This window comes from Magallana gigas, chromosome 7 (genome assembly GCF_963853765.1).
Source record: "Magallana gigas chromosome 7, xbMagGiga1.1, whole genome shotgun sequence".
NCBI lineage: Eukaryota > Metazoa > Mollusca > Bivalvia > Ostreida > Ostreidae > Magallana > Magallana gigas.
In genome coordinates this window covers 48,575,196-48,586,462 of record NC_088859.1, presented here as the reverse complement: position 1 = coordinate 48,586,462, position 11,267 = coordinate 48,575,196, and the positions used below count along the sequence as shown (strand labels likewise).

Sequence of the window (11,267 nt, the reverse complement as noted above, 5' to 3'; positions counted from 1 at the left end):
TAAAACAAATAAGATGAAGACATGAGGGACTGTATTGATAATTACTCTTTAAGGAGGATATAATCACTTTTCTTCAATTTAACATGACATTTTGCTCACAAAAAGGGCAAACACAAGAACACAACCTTCATACCTGTGGACAAAATAGATTGCTATACAAAAATTAAAAATAAATAACACACACAATTAATATATCAAATAATACTGTCTGTCAATGAAAGCAAACTAAATAAATCGATTGATGGTGATGTGCTTCAAAGCCTAGCCACACGACACGGCTTTGTACAATGCGTATGATCCTTGGCTGCTCCGGCCGCGAAGAAGTTACGGGTCGCATTACATTCGACACTCATCCCACTCCCTAAACAATGATGAAGTCATTTCCTGGGTCAGTATTTGTCCGGGAAAGCTTTTTCTGGATTTCGTCCGAGTCCATAATTGAGGGTCCCTCCCGAGAACCTAGCTTGTAGTCTGTGTTGCTTTTCAAATTCTGCTTTTAGTTTCTCGTCTTCGTAATTAAAATAATCCCCAGCGTCAGGATTCGGATATTCCGCAAGGGATTTCTCCTGGAATTATAAGGACTGTATGGTTAGAAATTTTATTAAGAAAATGCTGACATATAAAGAATATGACAGAGGCACATATATTTTGGCTTTTAACTTGGTGGTACTCATTGAAGTTTGGTAAATAAATTTTCGTTCATTTCAAATCGCAAACCTTTTTTCATTTTACATTTATTCGAATCTCTCATTATGTCAGCATAACTGTAGAATGAAATCACCGGGCTGTGATTAAATGTCTTGATTGTGATGTAAAATCTTACAGTCAATTTCTTTAAATTCAAACAGTGTAACTTTTAAAACAATAAAAAAAAAACACTTGGAGTATGGCAAACAAAGCTTCTATTTAGAAATACACTTTGCCATTCAATAGATACAACAGCGTTGGACCATTTAAAAAATTGAAACAAACAATGAAATTGAAGTTAAAAGAATATCTCCCACCCCTACCCCCAGGGATTAGGACTTTCATGATTTTAAAAAGTAAACTTTTTTTTATTGCTTGTTTTTTGGATGAGTCTGCCCCCCCCCCCCCACACCCACTTTTAAAAAACGAAGCTACGTGCCTGTTTCTATTATCGTCTGGTAAAAACCCGGGTATTGCATTCCATATTTTAAAATTACAGGTAGTGTTAATTTCATATAGCATGGTTTCGTTTACGTCATTAACGATTAAGATGACAGCAGTCATAACTCAGGGTACGTACCAATGATGATGCCAGGTTAGCTATCTGATTCTGTACGTCCATTTTCCAGTTCTGAAATGATAAACCTTACCTTTTTAAATCGATTTTTAATAACATTTTCCCTTTAAAGTCAGCAGTATGAAACCCTTGCATGCATTTGTATTGCTTAATAACCAATTCAGGCAGAATGCCTTCTCTTTCTATGCATTATTTATGTCCAGAATGAAAACGCAAGCTATTTTAACTGTAAACTAGACCAAATACGAACACCGAAATACATGTATCCATCAAATCAATACTTTGTACTCTAAACATACCAAATGATTCAACATTGCAAGAGACGTTAGTATTTGAATATACACATTGAGAATAAAATAAGAAAGTATTGGTATTCATATTTAAAGTCGATATCAAATCAAATAATAGAGAGCATAATTCAAAACTTGATACAATGTATTACTTGTATGGCAGTGGAAATCTTAACAACACTCCGTTTTTAACAAGCAAGTGTCCTTAACTGACCTCGAACAACTCTCGTTTCTCCATGCTCCACTCGTGGGGGAGCGTCCATTCCTCAGGGTGGGCCGAGTTCTTGTTGAGTCCACTGATGGCCGGTAGGTCTACGCTGCTGGCACTGTCCGAATTATCCGAGTTGTCTCTGTTCGCCATGTTTCACGATTCCTGAACAGATCGGGTTGTCTTGGTTTTGATCCAGCAGACCTCGGTTAGTCTGATCGGTCTTTGCTCGCGTGCCGTGCGATCGCTTCACAGACAGACAGACAGATAGACACACAACCTCTACCCTTCTCGCCCTCGCAATGACAATACACCAATGCAACGAAGATCTCTCGGCACTAATCGGTTTTCATTTTAACTTAAAACACAAGTCGTTTAATGGGTATATGCATTAAGTTGTTAGGAGGCTACCTACTCCACGATAAGCCGGGGTTATCGGATTATGAATTACGGTTCAGGTCTAATAAATACTTATTGACAGGAGTTTTAAATTATGCATGTGCATTGGGCCCGAACCCGGAGAACCTAGCAACAAGTCTTTGGAATGGCCTCCTACTTTCGATATCTTGCAGAGTTCCACACACAGTTTATCAAAGACTTCATACATTATCTAATCATCCATTTAAAACACAATAAATAATATAAATTGACTGCTCGTTCGCTCGCGTCAGTGATATGCAGGTACCCCGCTGTTATATATACCCCATACAGTGCATATCACTCCGGAGGTGTAGGGGTTTTTTTTTCTTTTGATATGGCTGCTCTTTTACCTGTAATCCTCTTGCTGAAATCGAAATGTATTTACACCTGTTTTATACATTTATGGATATACACATCTTTAATCCAACTAGGAGAAACTAAATGAAAGTGCCGATGGATCTTTAAACAATAAATAGGTTTTTTTGTTGTTTCATTTAGGATATATAACGGTCGCAGCATTGCAAAACTACATATATCTACCAAGAATATCGCCAGTGAATAACAACCGTTAAACCCCCTAAAGGACACAACAAAGATTTTTTTTCATGAATTTAAAATCATATCAATGCATTTTTTAATCTAAATTTAATCAAGTAAAGTGGGAAACGTTCATACAACATTGCATCATTGATCAGTTTGTAACATACATTTAATAGCCGGGGCCAATTAGCATTCTTTTGATTTGGCCATGTCATGTAAGTGGCTTTAATTTTGGCAAATCTATCTAGTAAGATTGTCCAATAAAGAAATTGAGATTCTTTTATATGAAAATTCATCTAAAAATTTGATTTAACAAAATCTTTTTTTTTCATGTACAAATTTTGATTTAAAAGAATTTTAATATTTGTAAAGGACAATACATCTTTCTGTATCTACAGAAGCAAATCAATCAATAGCTTATAAACAAATAGCGAGAAAAGGTCGATAGGACAAGTCATTTATAGCCTGCTACTCTGCAAAAAATTGTTTCTGGAAAAAAAAATTCGAATGAGTTCTTTTTTATAATTTGCTAACCAGTCAAAGTGAGAGTATATTGAACACCTCTTTTAAAACAAAGATTTTTTTTACCGAGAAATTTTAGACGGCTGGATTTAATGTAAAATGGATCGAAACAAATAATGTGTACATGTTCGTCAAAATTGAAAGTTTTTGGTGCAATAAAAATTATAAAAAGCATATCACAAAGTTTGTGTAAATACAGTTAGGTCTGTTGGTTGATAACCGTCAGAATCACACTAACTCACAGAAAGAGAACGTCGGGAGCAGAGAGTTCAAGTTATCTGATAGTTGTCCTTAGATTCCAGTCCCTTAAATAGCCATCACACACCTGTTTTAGCGACATCTGCCCCTTGTTCGATTCCAATGTTGAATTTGTTCTGGGATTGATAGCCATCAGAAGATTCCGATCTAGCAAGTGTCCTCTGGTACACTCGGTTTATACAGGAGCCGTGTGCTGTGACTGGCAGGGTAGCCCTGTACCACTGGAATCACTATAACAATACAGAGACTCAAATCCGCGCACCCCCATTGTCTATGGTGATCGGTATTAAATGAACTATCAAATGTATTGCGATCTGCTGGTACAGATAAATGTTATATTTGATTCTTTCGATGATATCAGGTCAATAATTAATTCCACAATTAAAGTTTAAATATTGCAGTAAATTTATTTTGATAAGACAGATTAAGTCTGTCAGTTGTGATGGGAAAATACTGCCAAACTGGTTGGATATTTTCTTCCTCAGAGTTGGAGAAATATATTTGGAAAAGCGTTAGTATATATATTGTTGATTCTTCTTCAGATCTGCTTTGAACTTAAAATGATGTGCTCTAATTTACGAACGGTTGGTGGTAATTTATGCAAATATTTAAAATGAAACAAATTAAAGGACGTCAAATTCCTACCAGGATACTGACTTAATGGGATTAATTTACGGGGTACCTACTTTATGGACATCAAATTCTAATTAGCTGATTGAAATTCAAGTATAAAATGCATCCACCGAAACCTGCTAGTTCATCTTCGAGATTGAAGGCGAAGAAAAAACACACCATGAAAGACATCGAGGAATGGATGACAAAGGACTTAACATTAGACCTCAACCAGGGAAATACCCGGATGTCAGGAAAAAATGACGACACAGTGACAGAGGTCCGGATGCTGAAGGCCAGGCTGATAGATCTTGGTGTCGAACGCTACAAGTTCCTCTCACAATTTAGTCACGAGAAACAGAAGTTTCTGGAGAACAGAAAGCGCAAAGAAGTGAGCGCTAAAAACGTGCGATCTTACTCCACGATGAGCGAGCCCATCATGAGCTACGGGAGACCCAGTACAACCTCTTCCCGCCATTCGGGAAACGAACGCAGTGACGCCGCGAGCGTGGTGTCCCGGAAAACCGAATTTAAAAGTCCCAAGGAGTTCGTACAGTCCAACCAGCCCCATCACCGGGCACCCCAGCCTCAGCGAGCAAAGACAGTCCAGTTCACCCCTCAGCCCCTTCACAACAAGCTCCGCCCCAGGGACAGTCGGACCGTGGTCAGTGAGCCCGCTCGGCCCGGGCTGAGCCGTGAGAACACCACCGCCTCCAGTGTGTACAGCTCAGTCTCCTCCTTCAAGCGGGACGAGGAAGCCCAGAGGGCGCGCCGGAATAGACTCAGTAAATTTGGCGGGAAATGTCCCAGTGTGGCTGGCGACCCTCGTTACGCTTTGCTAGAGAAAGCTTTGTCCTCCACGTACGACAAAAGAATCAAAACAAGCGTGACAAATATAGTGGACACAATAGAGTCCCTCCACAAACCCTCCAAAAGTGCCAAAGAAGCCAAACCCAAGTGGGAAGAGAAAATCTACGCCTTTATGAAAGAAGTTGGAATCAGCTGGGCGAAGGACTGAACATAGATACCCCAGGAATTATCTCGTTCACGCGTGTTGCATTTCAAGGAGTTGTCCTCGAACTGACGGATTTTCTTGGTAAATTCATGCGTTAATCTAAGGATGTTATTGATTTTTATTGCCAATTACTTATCCTTTCCTTTAGTTTGATTTTCAAATTTATTAAGGACCAAATTATTATGAACCTGAATTATTGATGGTAGATCTATCATAAATGTGGAGAAATAAGTAATTTAGTTATTGCCTATGGATTTCCAAGAAATATTTTAAATTTGAAATCACTGATATTTTAACTCATTTTTTGTTCAATACTTGATTTGATGATTAAAATGAATTAATGAGTTGGTGCGCGTCACAACTAACTTTGTACATTAAAATTATTCATCAATATTATTAAATATCACAATACCACCAATGAGTTTCCACAAAACTGTTGCATTTAAAAAATGACAATTTATTTGAATCATATACAGTGTAAATGTTACATTTGATTTGAAGTTGCATTTGTTCAAATTATTGATTACATTCTGTTGTTATCTTCTAATTAGTTGTTTTAAATTATCATTATTTGGTGAATGCTTTCTATATTGATTTTAATGGTTCCTGTGGTATTCTATTTTCGAGCGTTTATGAAAAATAACAGACAATTCAATTTCTGGAATGGTCCTATGAAACGACCACCAAGTTCAAGTTCATTTTTTTTTCACTCATATAATGTTACATGAGGTGCAGAAGAATTATATACAAAAGTATAAGAAAAGCTGGATTTACAAAAGAGAAACAGAATAAAGCAAACAATGAATTGTACCACCAAAGGTACTCTCTATCCTCTCTCTCTCTCTCTCCTCTATCTCTCTCTCTCTCCTCTCTCTCTCTCTCTCTCTCTCTCTCTCTCTCTCTCTCTCTCTCTCTCTCTCTCTCTCTGTGTTGTATTTATATATTAAATCAAAGTAACTGTCAATCAGTAAGTTGCACTTAAAAAAATTAAACTCCTCCATATTCGGAGTTCGACGCCATTACTTGTCCTCAATGTAGCTGTGTTGATACATCTTAAAATAATCCAGCATCTTTAGTCAACCACAAAAGTATAAGATGATACACTATTAATTACTAAGTGTAGGTAATAGAATAATAAGTGCTATCATTTAAAAAAACTGAACGTTGATTAATATAATGTGTTTGGGGGCAGTTCTGAAAAGTACACGGAGTGTCTTTATATTCAGTGAATATCGCTTGTGTCAGTTAGCTGTATGAATGCAATCGAATTTCTTTGATGGGGGATAACATACTCAAAAGGTGTAAACATAATGTTTTTATTGATGTTTAGAATTAGGCGTTACAATGCTTTGTTTGTGTACTTTTCCTTTCAACCATTTTTTGTAAATGTACGAAAAATATCAAATCAAGCAGTTACATATAGCTGGTTCCATTATCATTACTCCTTAATAATGTAGGGAGTAATGGTTGTAAATATTATTAAATTTGTATGTCGTGGAAAACAGTGAGTAAAACAAATTCATAAAGTAAAAGAAAGTAAAACAAATCAGAAATTCTCTACAGCCTGAAAGAATTATATACGTATGTTCCTTAGTCATACTATGCAGCTGGACTCTCATTCTTGGACCTCAAATGTTGGTTAACAAAGGTACGCAAGATGGAAGGGTTTTTTATTCTTCTTAGATCTAGAAATACAAACATGAATGTTGTTTTTTCCGCTTCATTTGAATTCCCATTGCCGTCCTCAGAATGAATTATCCTCTGATCGATCCCTGCTGTCTGGTCTAATTGTTTAAATACAGGGCGCCGGATACTGCGTTTCTATCAGTGCCAATGAATTGCGACGGTGTCCGGTTCCTTGTGTTGTCTCACAGAGCCAGGATCTGCCAAATCATCAACCAAAAAAAGGTCGCCAAAACCAATAAATAACATATTTACGGGAAAACGTTTGATTGACAGTTAAATGAATTATCCGCTATTTTGGTAACATTTAAAGTTTTAAGACTGACCAACCGCGAACAGTTCAAACAACATTACCTATTCTTTACCGTTGCAGTGGATTACAAACGTTAAGCAATCGGTTACCACGGGCAATTTGAGGGCATGCTTATGTATAATACACGAGCATTACAGCATTAATGTAGCTAGTGCCACATATAAAGCAGCGTTGCATTATTAATCTCTCGCTGAAATTACACTTTGGAAGCTGACCACGATATATAACATCATCCAAAGACTTCTAGTTAGGTTCTGCTTAAAATCTTACAAAATTCTTTCCTGAGGGAAAATCATAACTAAATGAAATGTATACGGTGGTAACCAGACCATACGCAACTTTTATTGTATTATGTAAATCATGTTTTAAAACATTTCTAAGGAAATATTATATTGATTGTTTGAAAGTATGCCGACATTTTTTCAAATTAGATTCTGAAAGTTTGGCCTCATGTTTCTGTGTTCTCTTCCAGGCTGTTTATAATATTGAACTCATTTGAAGGTGAACGAACAAGAAGGGCAAAAATACTGATGAAATACAAAAATACTAACATTTATTTTTAAAAACATAATCCTCAACAGAATAGTGAAATATCGGGTTTTATTGGCTTTACTTTAAACATATATAGACACTCGGGTATACGTACCAAAACCTTAAAAAAATCTGTAGTTTTAGCTTTAAAGGCAATTTATATAGAGTGAGCTTCGCTGATGTTTTTCTCATTTTTTTAAACTCGAAACGATTTGGATAAAAACAAACTTGAAGCGACTTTCCAACAAAAAGAGTATTATTTCATATATTAATCCCACATATTATGGATGGAAATCTTACATCTGCACATTTGCGTTATGTTATGATGATTTAATATCATTTTTTATTTGGGGATTGTATACTACCATATCTGAATCATAGCAATAGGCTTCTTTGACGCTTTATTGAAAGCGGTCAATTCTTATATAAATTGAACGGGTTGAACTGGAGGCATTTGGTGATCAGCTTTGTGCTGACATGAAGTGTTACGCTACCTGTACAATGTATGTAGATTTTATACCTTATTGTGTGTAAAATATCAAATGACCCCGTCAAAACTACTGGTTGTTTTTTATGACCCGAACACGTTTCATAATTAAGGCTGTCATACATAAAATGTACTACGCTTAAATACATTAACTATTATCTGCATTCTTTGTCATTTTATCAATAAATAATGTATGTTTATTGGACACATATAAACTTAATCAAAGAAATTTAATTGTTATGTTATGTTATGTAAATAGCGGGCGGTTAATTTACATTAATATTTGAAACATCCCCCCCCCCCCCCCCCCAATGACAAACCTATTTTTCTATTCTTATAATTCATTACTCACGAAATAAACAATTTCGAGTATTTGAGTATTTTCCAACGCCTGTCTGTAAAAATACAGCGTTTTACTCAGTATACACATCCAATAAGGATGGTCGAAGAGAGAGAGAGAGAGAGAGAGAGAGAGCCTTGTTTATGAGTATAGACATATAGATACATTTTTCTTTGTTTGGATCGTGTTAAATCTTCCAGAGTTCTTCGGTCGTGTTCGATTTGTTTCATGTCTTGTCCGTGAAGTTTTGAACAGGGTATATCTGCCTCGTATCTCGCGTAGAACCAGCAGTATCCTAAACAGTGCGATTTGAAATCACCATTTAAAAGATCAGATAGATAACTTAATACTCTCTGTCTGCACATCTGTGATAATATATAAATGAGTTATTTAAAATCCGATAATATAACTCTAAATATAATCATTTTATCTCACGAGACAGTTTTAAAAAGACTTGTAATTGACACGCAAGCCAATCAGAACTCCTCAAAACTGTCATGTGATTGTTACCTTTCCGGTTTTTTACTTGAATGTACACCATTTACTTTTGCAAAGCATATATCATTAAACCAATTACATTGTACTGTTGAGTTGACAGTACTGTTGAATACATAAAATTTACATTGGCATTTGATAATCTGGTACAGACTATTTTTCGAGTCTAGCGAGGCTTCTTAAAAATATTTACCCCCCCCCCCTATTTTTACAAGATTTTACCGTTTTGGGAAATGTTGATACACATTTCCAAACTTTGAATTCGTTTTACTGGTACTGCATTCTATCTCACATATTGCTAGCTGTTTCCTTTATAAACAAGATCGACTGACATTATTGAACCTTTTCTCAACAAAATGATGGTTTCAAGGGATTGTCCGGAAATCCGATTCTGAAAAACGTTTACTTGGGTTTTGGTATTTACAATAACCATAAAAATCATCCGTGTAAAGGTGCATGCATACAATGATTCAGAAACACATCGGACATTGAGCAACACTATCAGACTAAGGCAGTATTCCGATAAGGTTTCAATACACAACTATCCCGGTCCTGTCTTCGCCTATAAATGCAATCACTTGATCTGGTGTCCAATTGTTGCAGTCGTTTCTATGTCGTGAAGTGATGATCGACGTGTCTTTAACACGCTTGATATGTCCTCATTGAATAGGACATATCTGATGTAGCTTCTGCATAGAGCACAAAACAATTAAATTGCCCTTCTGTATGCATTGAATTTTATAACGTCAACACTTTATGCTAAGTTGTTCCCAACACCAAAGTAGCAACATGTAGCCTGAAACTCGAAGAATTAACCAAGTCATCATTAATGAAAGGAGAAGAGCGAAGGCGCAGGGAGCGGATAAATAATGCCGTTGTCCGAAGGAAGAAGAAGGCTATCAAAATCCAAGAATGGATGCATGGCGGAAACCTCTACAACGTCAGCAACACCCGACTTCCGGGGCTTCCACCAAGATACTTCGTAGAAGAAAGGAAATTGGAAGATTCGCTGTATGACTTGGGTAGGAAGAGAATGACTTACATATCAAGGTATGATAACGAACGGGCCGTATTTATTGAAAACCAGAAACGAAAGTCCAGCGCAATACGCCGGAGACTGGCAGACAGAAACTCAGTGTCACGTGGTTGGACAGTGACTGACCGCGCACTCCTCACGCGGGAAGACTCTTCCAGGAATGAATTCACTGCGTTTGGTCAAACATCCAAAGCAGAAACCAAGGAAGATCGAGATCGAATAGAAACTCTAGTATCGAAATTTGGCGATGAAACTGAAGACGAAAAGTTGCCAAAAGAGAATTCTGGTCAACCTTCTTCGCGGGGAAAGATGGTTCAGTTCACCAGTGTTTTCCAGACGGAGCTGAATATCAGTCGAGAACAGACCCGTGAAACCACTCGAAAGATTAGTAGGACTCCAACACTGGATCGGCTTCCGAGTATTCATCGCGAGAGATCCAAGTCAAAAAGTTTACCGATGCCTTCCTTGATTCCTTGGTCCAAAATGAAATCCACCTCTATTTACCCTGGGAATCGTCTGCCACCATTAACCTCTGACCCAAGATACAACCGCCTCGAAAAACTTCTCTGTCCTGTTTACGTTTCAAACAAATACAAAGATGTGTCAAGTGTAGTAGAGAAAATTGAAGCTTTGCATGTTCCACCGAAACAGATTCACCCAAGTCGCTTAGAGCGAGAGGCGCGGATCAAACACTATCTCAAGGAATATGGGCTTCTAGTGACTTGAAGGTTTGAATTTAATGTGACAACCTTGATAATTTCATGGAAGAACAGCGATTCCTTTTTTTCAAGGAAAAACAAAACCAGAGAAAATCCATCGATCCTGAAAAATTATTCAATAGTTTTTCAAAATGACATCACGTTGTAGTGATGACAATGTGACGAAAGTAAACGTCTGTAACTTTTGTCTAGCTTTCTGTTGAAATGTCAAATAAAAATAATGAATGTTTGATTAGTATTTAATTCTAGCATAAATTATTCTCACTGCATCGTTGTTAAAATTTGATCAGTTGATTTTGCAATGCATACAGAAAAGTGGGTGCTCTAGAATAAAAGGGAGGCCATGGCCGTTTGAGACAGAGTGGGTCCAAGGCAAAGCCCTGTTAAGAACCCTGAGGGCGAAGGTTCTGGGTTTTATGAATGAATTATAAAAGGAAATCAAAGAAAAGGTTTATTATTTGAGTCAGGTATAGTCAGATAAATATGTGGGCAGTCCAAGGACTAAAAGATCTGCTCATTAGTTACTTGCAGTGG

The 11,267-nt window shown here is 36.9% G+C and overlaps 2 protein-coding genes across 2 annotated transcripts; one reads left to right on the top strand and one right to left on the bottom strand.

The window, feature by feature from the left end:
• Positions 1-13: 13 nt before the first annotated feature.
• On the bottom strand, positions 14-2,218 carry LOC105323477 (uncharacterized). Its single transcript, XM_034455312.2, has 3 exons — positions 1,769-2,218; positions 1,268-1,318; positions 14-566 (listed from the first exon to the last, which is right to left on the bottom strand). The coding sequence occupies exons 1-3, from the start codon at positions 1,913-1,915 to the stop codon at positions 390-392; spliced, it is 375 nt and encodes a 124-aa protein (XP_034311203.1). The 5' UTR covers positions 1,916-2,218; the 3' UTR covers positions 14-389.
• Positions 2,219-3,895: 1,677 nt separating this feature from the next.
• On the top strand, positions 3,896-11,000 carry LOC117684177 (uncharacterized). The gene is made up of 2 exons (XM_034455311.2): positions 3,896-5,130; positions 9,743-11,000. The coding sequence occupies exons 1-2, from the start codon at positions 4,236-4,238 to the stop codon at positions 10,738-10,740; spliced, it is 1,893 nt and encodes a 630-aa protein (XP_034311202.2). The 5' UTR covers positions 3,896-4,235; the 3' UTR covers positions 10,741-11,000.
• Positions 11,001-11,267: the final 267 nt, after the last annotated feature.

What these genes read in the sequence shown, in the direction of transcription:
- LOC105323477 (XM_034455312.2), bottom strand. Translation starts at nt 1,915, where the DNA reads ATGGCGAACAGAGACAACTCGGATAATTCGGACAGTGCCAGCAGCGTA. An exon ending in AGAAACGAGAGTTGTTCGAG is followed by an intron (nt 1,319 to 1,768) that starts GTCAGTTAAGGA and finishes TTATCATTTCAG; the next exon opens with AACTGGAAAATGGACGTACA. An exon ending in CTAACCTGGCATCATCATTG is followed by an intron (nt 567 to 1,267) that starts GTACGTACCCTG and finishes TTATAATTCCAG; the next exon opens with GAGAAATCCCTTGCGGAATA.
- LOC117684177 (XM_034455311.2), top strand. Translation starts at nt 4,236, where the DNA reads ATGCATCCACCGAAACCTGCTAGTTCATCTTCGAGATTGAAGGCGAAG. An exon ending in AATCAGCTGGGCGAAGGACT is followed by an intron (nt 5,131 to 9,742) that starts GAACATAGATAC and finishes CTTTATGCTAAG; the next exon opens with TTGTTCCCAACACCAAAGTA.